Source organism: Schistocerca serialis, chromosome 2, assembly GCF_023864345.2.
Source record: "Schistocerca serialis cubense isolate TAMUIC-IGC-003099 chromosome 2, iqSchSeri2.2, whole genome shotgun sequence".
Lineage (NCBI taxonomy): Eukaryota > Metazoa > Arthropoda > Insecta > Orthoptera > Acrididae > Schistocerca > Schistocerca serialis.
Genome location: NC_064639.1, coordinates 920,318,560 through 920,333,802, shown reverse-complemented (window position 1 = coordinate 920,333,802; position 15,243 = coordinate 920,318,560). Strand labels below are relative to the sequence as shown.

General features: G+C 39.6%; 1 protein-coding gene across 2 annotated transcripts in view; it reads left to right on the top strand.

The window, feature by feature from the left end:
* Positions 1–15,243, top strand: part of LOC126456371 (uncharacterized) — a 69,064-nt gene that overhangs the window by 12,367 nt on the left and 41,454 nt on the right. Inside the window, exon 2 of one of the 2 annotated variants that reach the window (XM_050092125.1) lies at positions 6,764–10,336. The exons of the other annotated variant lie outside the window; for it this stretch is intronic. Within the exon in view, the coding sequence (XP_049948082.1) occupies positions 6,764–7,317 (554 nt within the window). The 3' untranslated portion in view covers positions 7,318–10,336. Of the gene's footprint in view, positions 1–6,763; positions 10,337–15,243 lie in introns of those variants that run through there. 2 annotated transcript variants of the gene reach the window in all.

Here is a 15,243-nt window from a genome sequence, read left to right as displayed (position 1 = left end):
TAAATCAGAGTAATACACAAAGTTTGCCAGCAACCCTGTTGCACTTTATGACAAATCAAGCCAAGGGATGTGACACACTCCACCGTCCAGGAGAGCTGCCACACTTGAATCCCCCTTGTTAGAAAACCGGCACCTCTGTTTTGCTGATGTGTCACTCCAAGTCATCTACTCTGTAAACCACCGCATTTACTCTTTTCAGCAGTGCAACGGCCCTGTTGCCTCCATTCTACTTCACAACCATTGGTCAGCGTAAGTTACTGTCAACAGGCCCACGCCTGGCTGTAATTTGTGTGCTCAGAAATATTGCACCGTATCTAACTTTCCTATCTTAAATGGTGGTGCTGCTACATTATTCCCCCCTAGGGAAAGACCCGGTCTCCTGGTCGACCTCTAACTACTCTTAAACTTGTTTGGGTCAGCACATACTTATGACATATTTACTACTACTATAAGAAAACTTAGATGTAGCCTAGTCCTCTTAAACACATGACATGAGACAAAATGTAAAAATTCCTTATTAGATGACCACTCCACTTAATGCTCGATCAGTCTCTTACCTGCCCATCTTACGCCCTCGGTATCCAATCCACTGGGATTTGGACTACGTCGGTTCCCCTTGGAATTGGCTCTCCACCTGATCAGAATGAAAACAATGCACAACAAAGTTAAGGCTGCAATGGTACTTCGCACAGAGGTGCTCAAACTGATCATTACTTGTTGTTGCCTCTCCCTATATTGATTGACATGCTGCACAAGCTGTTTGGCTGTTATGCGCCACTCTTGCTCTGAAATGAACTGGTTTACGGATCTCAACAGACCTGACTCCAGAGTTTGATTTAACAAGGTCAAATTCTGCCTTTGCAAAAACTCTAAAGTTGCTCTGGCCAGTACAGCTGTGGCTGTGTAACATTCAATTGCATGACTCACGAAATTGACGCTGGCAGATGGAAGGTTGGTCCTATTATGTTACGCGTAGTTCCATTGATTAAAATTCTGCTCCCATAAAGCTCTATACATTTCACTTCTGCAAATACTCCCTGCTCAAAACAACTTGTTACTACTATCAAATCTTCATATGTGAAGAAGTTCCAACGCATCCCGACCTGTTGCAAGCTCAATTTTGGCTCCACGATGTCCCTTGGACAGTCTATTTCTTTCCTCCTGGCTAAAAATAACTGCACCATGCATTTGTCCAGATAGGTGCTTATCACCCTGGCTGGACATACCATTACCTTCCCTCTACGGCAGCTCCGTAATTACTCCCTTGTCATCTCAGCATACTGGCTGTTAACTGCTGAGATCAGCAATACCTCTTCAGTTTTTTACATCTACCAGCTTGCTCAATGCTCCCCTTTTCAGTGACCTGAGGGCAGTTATCACCATCACCCTTCTTCCCTCTTCAAAAAGACTGCTGTCCCCAGCAGGCTCACAATACGCAAAAACACATACAATGTATGAAAACTAATCTACGCAAACCCCATGATACATAACAAGGAAACGAAAAACTACAAATGCTCTACTACTTTCTGGATCATAAAGCATATGGTACATCATGCTGTACTCTATCTTCCTGGTTTTACCTGCACTTAACACCTCTCTCCACTCTCTCTTTCTTCCTCTTTCCTTCCTGTGACTTGCCTGGAACCACATCCGGACAACCCTTAAATGGCCGCAACCACCCGATGTGTACTATCATTGTTCTAGTTGGCAGCTGAAGCTTAACATTAACGGGGGATGTGGTTTCAACTACTTGGTATGGCCCTTGATACCTCATGACCTCTTGATACCTCATGACCTCTTGATACCTCATGACCTCTTCATTTTTCCTTTTGGTGTATAGGGGCTGTATAGCATTACCCATTGCCCTACTCTATTCTGTGGTAAACTTCCTTTCCGCTTCACTGTGTCTTCCTTTCCAAAGCCTTCATATTTGCCTTTTGTACCCATTTCCAAACATCCCCAATTGTCCTCATGAATTGACATACAGATTCACGGGCCCTTCCTTTCTGTAGCTTCATTAAATCAAATGGTGACAGCGTTTTTCACCTGTACACTACCTCAAATGGAGACAAACCAGTATTGGTATGGACTTTTCCATTGTATGCACATACAATATTCTTCAAATACTTGTTCCACTGACGGTGATTAGATCCACATAAAAACTCAGCATCTTTCTGATTGTTCTGTGTACCCTTTCTGTTCTTCCACTCACCTGTGGATGCAATGCGCTCGTCCTCAACTTCTTTACATTCAACAATTTACACAGTTCCTTCATTAAATCTGACATGAAGTTGGCCCCTTGGTCAGTAATTATTGTCTCCGGTACACCAAACTTCAAAATCCAGTTGTTTATTAATGCTTGTGTGACCTTTCCTGCCTGTTGATTTGGTATAGCCACCGTCTCCACACAACTCAAAAAATGGTCTATTACTGTCAGAATGAATGCGTTCCTCGATAGTGTTCTACTGAAAGGTCCTAAGACATCAATTCCCGACACAGAAAATGGACATGTCGTTTCCGGCAATTGTTGTTGCTGCATCCATTTATGACTCAAATCTGCTCTCTGTGCACATGGTATACAGTTCTTGACATACTGATCCACATCTACTTTCCTACCCCTCCACCAATACCTCCCCGCCACTCTCCTATTCGTCGCTCTACTCCCACCATGACCAGATAACATGTGATCACGTGCTTCTTTTAAAACCTCATGTCTCAGCTTCGCTGGCACTACTACCCTTGGCCCTAACTTCATTTCCCTGCACAGAAGACTGTCGTAAATATTAAATTGTGGCTGTGTCTAATACAATTTACAATCATTGTCAGCGTCCTGTAATTCTTGCCATACTGCTAGGTCATAACCTATGACTTCTACTTTTGCCATCTTTTTAATCAGTGCATCCGCACCTTGTAGTCGAATTCACTAAGCCTCACACGCCAACTAGTCAGTCTAATGGACAGATCCTTCAACCCCAACAACCACTTCAACGCAGCATGATCTGTCACTACCCAAAATCTTCTCCCATATAAATAACATTTAAAATATGTGATTCCATATATTATGCTAAGCATCTCCCTCTCTGCTGTTGAGTAATTCCTCTCTGCTGCATTCAACTGCCTAGACGTATGGGCTACAGGATGTTCTTCCCCATCAATTTCCTGACTAAGAACACACCCTAATGCTTGATTTGATGCATCGCATGCTAGAATAAATTCCTTTTCAAAATCTGGAAACACAAGAACCGGACTTGATGCTAACACTTATTTCAGTTTGTCAAACGCTTTCTGACACTCTTCTGTCCACTCAAATTTCACACCCTTCCATAACAATCGCGTCAATGGCTGAGCTAAATCTGCAAAACCCTTCATGAACTTTCTATAGACATTGCAAATTCCGACAAATGATTGCACTTCCTTAACTGTTTTCAGCTCCAGAAAATCCCTTACAGCCTGTACCAACCTCAATCTGTTCGCACTCTGTCCTTATTGATGATATAACCTAAATATTTCACTTCTTCCAATGCTAAATGACACTTCTCTAGGCTCAACATCAAACGAGCTGCTCTTAACCTCATAAAGACTTCCCTTAACCACTGTCTATCCTGCTCTATACTACTTGAAAACACTATAATGTCATCCAAATAGACAAGACATTGCTGTGGTTTCAAACCCCTTAACACACAGTCTAGCAACCTCTGAAATGTTGCCGGAGAGTTTTTCAAACCAAATGGCATTCTGATGTACTGGTAATGGCCTCCAGAAGTAGAGAAAGCAGTTTTTGGATGATCCTCTGGAGCCTCCTCTAACTGATGATAACCACTTGTCAAATCCATCACAGAAAAGTACTGTTAAGTGATCCAAAGCCTCCAATATGTTTGGAATGGGGTATGCATCCATTACTGTCTTATTATTGAGGTATCGGTAGTGACAACAGAACCTGTATATCTTAGTTCCATCCATAGATTTTTTAGGCACAATGACAATGCCCGCTCCCCAGCAGCTATTGCTATGCTCTCTAATACCGCCCGCAAGCTGCTGATCGGTGAAATCCTCCACAAACAGCTGCAAATACCTCAGTATTCTGTATTGTTTACAGTAAACAAATGCTTCTTTCCCTGTTGGTATCCTATTTTGAACTAATGGAGTCGCTGGTAATGGCAATTGCAGAAAAAACAAATCCTTAAATTCCCACAACAATTCTTCCATATGCTCTTTTTCTCCTCATTTCAAATGCTTAACTTTGTTATGCAATGCAGTTCTATCGGCAGCTAGTGGTTGATCACTATGTCTACCTCTCGAACACCAGTCTTCATCATCTGGTACATCCAAATTCGGTACTAAAACTCCTTTTCCCAAATTCACGTCTACAGTGCTAAAATTATCTATGTTCTCTGGGACTACTCGCCTGTCATTTCCCTCTTGAACACCTACAATACATTTCACAAAACAACCTAATCGATCCAAAACTTCATTATCCCCCAATGGTTCAATATCACATATCGTACCCACAGGTAAACTTGCCTCTACACTTACCCAAAGTTACTTCCTGGTGCCACTAGACACACACTTACACGAATTAAGCCTTAATGTTAATGTACGTGGCTCAGTTGGTTTGTTCATTACATTGAATGCCCCTTGCAACAGCTCTGCATTGACAACAGTTTCCCCTACCTGAAATAACATTCCACCAAGTTCCACAGTTCGTTGTCCAAGGTCGATTTTGGCATGATGTTGATGCAAGAAATCTACTCTACATCTATATCTACATCTACATCCATACTCCTCAAGCCACCTGACAGTGTGTGGCAGAGGGTACTTTGAGTACCTCTATCGACTCTCCCTTCTATTCCAGTCTCGTATTGTTCGTGGAAAAAAAATTGTCGGTATGCCTCTGTGTGGGCTCTAATCTACCTGATTTTATCCTCATGGTCTTTTTGCGAGACATACGTAGGAGGGAGCAATATACTGCTTGACTCCTCAGTGAAGGTATGTTCTCGAAACTTCAACAAAATCCCGTACCGAGCTACTGAATGTCTCTCTTGCAGAGACTTCCACTGGAGTTTATCTGTCATCTCCTCGTAGGATCATGTAGTAGCCCTCTCTTACCCATGGTACTACCTCCAAGCATGCATCATATCAGACTTTCCCTATGCAAAAGCCAACTGTCGCTGACCCCATAGGTGTGACCTCCTTATCCCCCACTCCATGCAACCTATAACATGGTGGGTCTAACTTCCTTCATCCCATTAAACCCTTAGTAGCCACTGACATTTGCACCCCTGTGTCCAACAAAATCTTAAACTTTTTAGTTCCTATGGATCCTGCCGCTGAACATTCCGCATCTGCATAAGTATTTGTAGCACTGAAATTAAACGGCAGCTCCCTTAGGTTGGTCTTGGGCCCCCTCTGCAATTTAACAATTGTCCACCTCTACTAACTCCACTTCTCCATCCTTTACACTACTGATTTCGACCCCTTCCTCTATTCCTCAGTGACTGGGTACACTGCCTCTGCACGTGTCCTGCACGGCCACACTCATTACATTTTATACCCAATTTAAACACCGTTTGTCTATCACGTACCCCCGTTGACACCTCTATTTCCTCACATTGGATTGCCAGCTGAATGGCCAAATACAAATCTTCAGGAGCCCCTTCATGCACTTTCCACACCATATGTGCCGATAACCCTCTCAAAAATACATCAAGTGCCCTTTGCTCAGCCTCGTGCAACAGAACACCATTTGCTTCATCGCTCTGACCCAACTCGTAAGTATGCTCATTAATCTCTCTTATTCTGTCTGCAAATTTCTCTACCATCTCCCTCTGTCTCCTCACCATTGTACTCAACCTCTCCCTAAAGTATTGAGCGCTATTCTGTTTCTTGTACCTCTGTAAAAGCCCCTCCTTCAACTGCTTAAACTGTCCTGCCTTCCTTAAGGCCTGAGAACACCTTTCATATGTCTTCGCTTCACCCGTTCGTCTAATCTTGGCTACATGTAAAACCTGTTCATCAGACCAACCATTCATCACAGCTGAAGTTTCCAAGTCTTCCACGAACGAACACACATCCTCAGATGCCTTTCCAGAAAACGGAATAATCATACTCGTGGCAGCTGGATCAGTCTCCTGCTGCAACACCCTAGGCAACAACGACTGATCACATGCAGTTTGCCGCTCACTCCTAGGTATTAATTCACTTCTTAACTGTGTATTGTCCATTGTCAATTGTGCTATGTTTTCCAGCAAAACCTGTACCGCTTCTGGTTCTGACACACCTTGCGTTCCTGACTCTGCCATTGTGTTGCTTTCATTCCCAGTTAGTCCCATTTCAACCTATAAAATCCCTTAGAAACAAAACATCTAACTACAAAAATAAACTGACTTCCTACAGCTCAATATCTCATCTTATCATAAACATCATACTCAACCCAATACAAAAGTAATTAAACCCCACAAAAGAAAAAAAATCTTACTGCCCCAAACACACTAAGACTTACTCTGACAATGTAAAGAAAGAAAATGTACAAAACCCAAAAAGAAAAATTGATCAACATTCACCACATTTTGTGACTGTAATGCAGGCAATGGGCTCAAATGTCGTACTGTACAAATGACGCCCTCTATTCTGCCACCTAATGTAGCTGCCCCTACCAAATGCAGATGTTGGCATGTGGTGGAGGAATGTTGGATGTGGATGGAAAGTGTCAGGATGCACCATATTAAAACTCGGCCATGATCTTCAAGTGTTTTATTATTCCCAGATACAGTGCTGCATTCCTCTCTGGCTACATCACAGGATCCCGTGATGCTGAGGATGCCACTTCACTGTCTGCAAAACAGCTTGGCACAGAAGGGCTACCTCATCAACCCGTGCAATGTACTGCAGCATGCCAGCTGTGTACAGCCGCAGAGTTTTGACGACATCAGGATGTGCCGGCAGCCGACTCAGCAGCCTTCATACCCGTTGCCTCAGTGCCACTCTCTGGGAGCCACAGGGTGGCCCACTACGTGCTTCTTCACCATTGTGGTTAAGATCGTGGTGACAACAAGCACCTGTGATCTGACAGCCAAATCTGCAGCCCTCACCTTGGAATGCCTCTGGCATGTGTTGGGAGCCAACAATACTGCCCATGGTAGCAAGCCATCGAGTGGCCCGCTGTTGGCTGGCTACAGACCCTACGTTGGTCTTAGAGGGTTGAACCAGCAACCCACCGTGGACTGGAATGCTGGTGCCCCATCTGATGCTGCGTGTAGCCGGTGGTGTGACATTCCCCGCCATCCAGGAGAGCTACCACACTTGAATCCCCCTCATTAGAAAATGCATCTATTTATATGCAGCTGTGCGCCTCTGTTTTGCTAATGCGCCACTCCGAGTCATGTACTCGTAACACCTAGGTTGCTCCAGTGGGCCGCTTCTGCCTGTAACTTGTGCCATGCAAACCACTGCATTTACTCTTTCCAGTGGTTCGACGGCCCTGTGGCAGCCATTCTACTTCGCAACTACTGGTCAGTGTAATGTACTGTCAACAGGCCTTCACCTGGCTGTAACTTGTGCGCTCAAAAATATTGCACTGAATCCAACTTTCCTATCTTAAACGCTAAAATATGATTAGATATCAGGGTGGAATAAAATTAGAGGATGAATTATATTAAGAAGATACCATATCTGAAAATGAAACAGCAGAATATATACAAGCAACAGTTAATGCATCTGTAAACGGAATTGTTACCTCAGTACTCCTTGATACTGGCGCAAGTATTTCAGTGATAAAAGGGCAATTTTTCAAGAGAGTTTTGCAAGTCAAGCAATTATTGATTCTGCCAGTGAGTAGCCCGCATCTCGTAGTCGTGCGGTAGCGTTCTCGCTTCCCACGCCCGGGTTCCCGGGTTCGATTCCCAGCGAGGTCAGGGATTTTCTCTGCCTCGTGATGGCTGGGTGTTGTGTGCTGTCCTTAGGTTAGTTAGGTTTAAGTAGTTCTAAGTTCTAGGGAACTGATGACCATAGATGTTAAGTCCCATAGTGCTCAGAGCCGTTTGAACCAGTGAGTAACTGTAAAGTTATAGGAACTTCGAGAAAGAAATCACAGATGGTGAAGTTCAAAATGCAGATAGAGCTTTCCCTCAGAAATGATAGCCTCAGGTGCATGTTCCTATTTATGGAATACCTGTCTGTACCAATAATTTTGAGCTTCGAATTTCTCCAGGATAGAGGATCAATAATAGATCTTGCCCAAGGAATCTGCAAACTGAAGTACCAGGAGCAAAAGATAACCTTACAGCTAAATCAGGAAATTAAGGCAGGCCTTCAGCTGACTAGAACTGTAAATATAGTGGTCAGTGAACAAAAATTGCTTATATTAGAGTATGCTCACCTAAAACAGGTGTTATAAAAGGTTATATTTATGATATGAATGTGTATCCGCCCAAGACCTATTTTAAGGCTTCATGTTTGGTCCCTTGGATGAAGAAGAGTGAGGTAATGAGAGAGATAAAAAAATGCAAGATTGGCAAATTATCAAGCCATCAAATTCACTCTATAGTAGCCCCTTATTAGCCACAATGAAAGCTGACAAAAGCATATGACTAGTCCTAGTTGCACGGGACAGAAATAAAATTGTTGTGGTGCTATGCACTTGGCCTGAAAATCTTGACGAAAGAAGAAAAATAAAAAGTGGCATCTACTATATAAAGAGCCATTCAAGATTGTTTCAGTTCCTCATGACAATTGCTGTTTACTGCAAGACATCAATACTGAAAGTATAAAGGGACTCTATTGTCATAGGGACCTTAAGAAATATTTGCAATAAGAACCACCGTTCTTTGATTGCAAGTAACAAAATACAAGGGTCGTCCACAAAGTGAGTTCTGTTTCTATGCCTACCCGCAGCAGTGCTATGATAGCAGTTCCGAGCATGCGTGGCAGTTACTCTGACTCAAGGAGAAGACATGTACGCCATTTTCAGATTGCTGCTGCCGACGTGTGCTTTGTAGTGCTTCTTTATGTCAGCCATAATTGAAAATGCCACCATGTGTGAAATCAGGCTGGTGATTTGTTTTCTAAATAAGAAGAAAGTTAAACCAAAGGAAATTCATCAGCAAATCTGTGAGGTTTATGGACAAAATGCTATGAGTGATTCAATGGTTAGAAGATGGGTCAGACCGTTCAATGAAGGACGTAATCATGTGCACGATGAAGAATGAAGTGGACGCCCGTCTGTGGTTACTGATGAACTGGTTCACACCATTGAAGAGAAGACTAAGCACAACTGTAAGTTTACACTTAGTGCCCTTGCTATGAAAGTTCCACAAATATCATGATCACTAGTTCATGAAATTTTTACTGCAAAACTGAAATTTCGAAAACTTTGCTCATGTTGGGTACCCAAAATTCTTACCGAACATCACAAAAAACAACGGATGGGCAGTGCTCTTCTGTTTTTGACACACAACAATAAAGAAGGTGATGGTTCGCTATCTCGGATAGTCATGGGGGATGAAATTTGGGTATGTTATGACACCCCTGAAAACAAAACAGCAATCAATGGAATGGAGGCACACTTCATCCCCAACGAAGGTTAAGCCTAAGCAAATCTTGACACCTCGAAAAGTCATGTTCACCATTTTTTGGGACAGAAAAGGCATTTTGCTGATTGATTTCTTACCACAAGGCCAAACAATCAATGTACGTGGCTATTGAGAGACCATTAAAAAATTGTGTCGTGCAATACAGAACAAACACCGAGGATTACTGGCAAAAGGTGTTGTTTTTTTCCACAATAATTCCCGACCTCACATGGTGAATGCAACCAGACAACTCTTATGGGAATTTCACTGGGACACGTTTGATGATCCTCCATACATCCCGGACCTCACTCCTAGCGACTTTCATCTCTTTTTACACCTAAAATCTGTCCTTGGTAGTCAACACTTCAATGATGATGACGAGCTGAAAGAACATGTTACCACATGGTTTAATACACAGGTGGCAACCTTCTATGAAGAAAGCATACAAAAACTTGTGCCACACTATGACAAGTGCCTACAAGATTTTGGAAGCTATGTAGAAAAGTAGTTTAACAGTTGTAGATTTTTGTACAATAAATATTTTTTCTGTATCTGTACATGTTTGTTTTATATAACCAAATGGAACTTACTTTGTGGACATACCTCATATCTTCATGCACAAGCACTATTGTAAAGTATGTAAATAGTAGTTATAGAGCAGCTTAATTGTAAATTCTTTTACTCATGTGTCTTAGTTTACAAGGATTTATTTCAGGTCATGTATGACCCGACGATATGTTTAACTTTATCTATTTAAAAAAAAGAAAGTCAATGCCAATATTTTGTGTCACCAGTGTCTGCAACAGTGCTTGAGATTTATGAAGTGATGAATATTTTTCCATTAATGACTTTTAAGCGTATATGTATATGTGAAAACTGGAAAAGGACTTATTATTATATTGTGACTTATTATTGTATTATGAAATATAAATAATTTCCTACAACAATATGTTTTATTATTTTTATAAAAAGTTTTCTACAAAGAATAATCATGTAACAAAAGATAATACCACTAAAAGAATGTATTCGTATTGTATAGTTGGTGAAATTTTCCTTCTTCTATTGTTCTCTATGATTTACGAAGCAGATGAGATTGAAGATAAGCTGAGGTCTGTTCTTTTAAATACTTTAAAAGGTAGTCATAAGTGACCCAAGAAAAATATAATGTGCAATTTAGTAAATGGAATTCTAGTGTATGGACATTTATTTGTAACTAGATAACCAACTATAAATGTTTTAAGATTTGTGTCCTCAGCAGTCCAGACTGTAATTTGTCTGTCACCATTACATGAGTGTATGGAGCAGCAATTTCAAACTGCAGAAATAATCAGACATTAATTCTTTTGGTCGATATTACAATATTTGATCTCCGAGAACAAGAACCCACAGGAATTTATTATTTTTCTATTCTAACAATGAAAATAACATTCAGTAGAACATCCTTAGACTTTATGTAAATGAAATATTTTTTGTGGCTGGTGGGTGAGATTGATTTTTCTCAGAGTAATTAATCAGTGACTTTAAATAAAAATATTTACAACACCAGCATTGTTATGGTAAGAGGTTGTGGTGTGACATATTAATTATTTGGTGCTTACTGAATTAGTGAAAAAGCACTTCAATATTTATTTGTAGTGATAAGGTATGAAAAAATAAGTCATTGTAGTTGGGCTCAGCAGCACATAAATAAGAATCATCAGAGATTATTTATTTCCTTTATTTCTTGCTGCTACATTTCCATACATTTTACAATAACACGTACACAACACCACAATAACTTTAAACAGAACCAAAACCCATTACAGCCACCACTTGTAATCTACCCATCCCACACATCATTTGTTGATTGTTACTGACTTCTTGATTAACTCTTGTAATATGCATCAAGAGGAGTAAAATTTACAATAAACTTTTTACTTATCTTCTTTTCTCATAGCTGGCTCCCGTTCTTCACATCTAGGAGCTGATTCTTGAAGCAGAAATTTTTGATATTATAGGTTCTCATGGATACAATTGGCATAAATAATGCTGAAGTATTGCCTGAGCAGTAATTTCTGTTTCTGTAATTTTTATTCTTTCACATTCTTCTATATCACACTGTCTTTACAATTTTTACTTCAACAAAACTGAGTAATACATTGTTACTGCCAAAATTAAAAACACGTCTGATCACATCAAAGGTATGCCCACTACTAATCCATTCTGTGGTACTAACGATATTTCGAAGAGTTTACAAATTTTATTCACAAATTAATCTCCACCAATTTATATTATTATTTTACAAATGAATCCAGAAGTAAACATAAAAATATCATCAGATTGTGCAATTAATAACAGGAATTTTAAGTCCGCCAGATGATTCATAATTTCAAATATTTCTAAAAAAAAAAAGCAATTTTACCTGTACGTACAGAGCTAGTACATATCAACTGTATCAATGAAAATAAAGTAATTTCTTTTTATGGATTATAGCCTGAAATATACCATACCATGTACAAAATCATGTGAAATTCAGTTCTTTTAGAAAAATAGCTGAGATCACATTAACCTGTTTAAAAAGTTGTAATTGTTTTTGGTATCAATTATTTCTGTTGAGGTAAAGTAATGCTAGAGTAGGGTGTTCCTTTACAAGCTTATCTCAGATAGTACTTCATTATAGATAACTGCACCATCTGCAAAAAGCCTGATTTTCCTATTAATATTGTCTGCTAGGTCATTAATATACAACATGAATGCGTGGGCCCGTACACTTCCCTGGGGCACACCCTAAGTTACTTCTTCATCTGATGATGATTCTCCATCTAAGATAGCATGCTGTGTCCTCAATCCAGTCACCAATTTCACTTGATACCCCATATGATCATACTTTTGACAGTAAGAATAGGTGTGGTACTGAGTCAAATGAGTTTCAGAAATCATGAAACACTGCATCTGGATGGTGCCTTATGTCTAAAGATTTCAGTATGTCATTTGAGAAAAGTGTGAGTTGGGTTTCATATGAGAGATGTTTTTAAAAACCATGCTGGATGGCATTGAGGAGGTCATTCTGTTTGAGAAGACACTTTATGTTTGAGCTCAGAACATGTTCTAAGATTCTACAACAAATTGATGTCAAGGATGCTGGATGGTAATTTTTTGCATCACTTCTACTGCCCTTCTTGTAGACGAGTGTGACCTGTGCCTTTTTCCAACAACTGGGCATGGTTTTTTGTTCAAGGAATCTACAATAGTGTCTGTGAGGGTTCTTGTTTTGGTATAGCAGGGCTGCCTGTTGACCTTTCCCATATGCTTGGCTGTACACAAACACCATCTCAGCTTTTTCCCAATCAGAAAACCAAACCTTTCTACTGCTTACAATATGCTGCATCAATCACACAGACTGCAACAAGGAACACATGGCACATTGAAATGGGACGTCCTCCTATAGCATTACTTTTCCTCAACAGAAGTAGTCGATACCAGTAATATTTTTCGAATTTTGGACAGGTCAATATTATCTCAGCTGTTTTGCTGGAAAATTTCATATAATTTTATACATAATATGTTATATCTCAAGCTACAGTTTATGAATAGAAATTATTATTTTGGGTGTTATAATCAATAAATACTAGTTATGAACATACAGTTAAAATTATTTTGTTATAAATATTTAAAATTACTAATTATTTGGCACACTTAAAATTTCAATCATGAATTATGCAATATAGTACTATTTATTATGTTTATTTCTGGATTCATTTATGAAATGATAATCAAAACTAAGAGAAATTCATTTATCAAGAAAAATTGTAAGCCATTTGGAATGTTGTTATTACCGCAGAGTGTAGTAGTAGTAAGCATGCCTCCGATGCTAGAGTAGGGTATTTTTGTATTTTGGGCAAAAAATGTAAATTCGGCTTTGTTAATGTGAAAATTCAAAAGACTGTGTGGTATACTAAAATGTGACAAAATAAATAAACGTAAAAACAAAAATGCTGCAACAACAATCTTCAAAATTATTTATATCAATTCAACCATGAGAATTAAAAATGTGAGAATTTCATCTTTAAGAGTCAGACCCCTAGAAAAGAACTGGAGCCAACTCTACAAGAAAAGATAAGTAAATCAAAAAGTTTATTGTAACCTTACTATTCTCAAATCTTCAGAAAAGACTTTGCACATTGTGTACAATAACTGCAGCTAGGAAGGAAGGGGTAGATTAAAAGTGTGGGCATTGTCTGGTATTAATTGACTAATAATGAAGTTTTGTCTGTTGCAGAAAGGAAACACTTATTTCATTAATTTTTGTAATTTGTGTACTGATAAATTTTTGATCACATGGAGTAAAAAACCAAAGGCTGCCCAACAAAGCAAATCATACCAACAGTGACAATGTACTATCGGTAATGATCAACCAGATCAAATGATAGGGAAGAGGACTTTACAAGTACAATCAGGGACATCAGAAAGGAAAGATAAGTACAAACTATTTGTGAAGTTAATTTGTTTGTGGACTTGTGTGCTTGTTAACAAAATGAATAGGGATGAAAGCAAAAATGAGATAGAAATGAAAGCTGTAGGATCCAGTCAGGACATGTCTGAGCTGAGTGAAATCATAGTCAGTAAAGAAACAGTAAACATTGATATTTTGCAGTTAATTTTGGCAAAAATAGAGGAAATGAAGACAGATAACAATAGCAAATTGGACAAAGTACAAGATCAGATGGATCAACTTAGCACTCAAGTTTCAGGGCTAAAAAATGGGCTGTCAGAGGGGTTAAAAAGTGTGAATGAAAAAGCTGATGTTTTAGAAAATAAATGTATTGTTTTAGAAAATGAGTTTGTAGCTGCGTCAGTGAAACAATCAAAGAATTTTGATGACATCAGAGCTCACCAGAAAGCCATAGTGAAAAAAAAGAAACAACAAAATATTGCCAGTTTACACCAACATATTTTAAATGTAGAAAACTTTTTTAGATCAAAAAATTTGTCTGAGCCAAAGTCGGTGTGCAAACAATGATATTGTGTGATCCTATCAAAAGTTTTCCATTACATAATTTATATCCAGTGGATTTTCTGTGCCCCTCCAGAGATAGTTTGTATCAGGCATGAATGACAATCAAAACATTAAATATGTTAAAAGATTTCTTGAAGGAATAGGTCTGCCATAGGTAAATTTACACTACTGGCCATTAAAATTGCTACACCGTGAAGATGACGTGCCACAGACGCGAAATTTAACCGACAGGAAGAAGATGCTGTGATACGCAAATGATTAGCTTTTCAGAGCATTCATACAAGGTTGGTGCTGGTGGCGACACCTACAACGTGCTGGCATCAGGAAAGTTTCCAACCGATTTCTCATACACAAACAGCAGTTGACCAGCGTTGCCTGGTGAAACGTTGTTGTGATGCCTCTTGTAAGGAGGAGAAATGCGTACCACCACATTTCCGACTTTGATAAAGATTGGATTGTAGCCTATCACGATTGTGGTTTATTGTATTGCGACATTGCTGCTCGTGTTGATCGAGATCCAATGACTGTTAGCAGAACATGGAATCGGTGGGTTCAGGAGGGTAATACGGAACGCCATGCTGGATCCCAATGGCCTCATATCACTAGCAGTCGAGATGACAGGCATCTTATCCCTGAGTCAACAGATGGGGACGTTTGCAAGACAACAACCATCTGCACAAA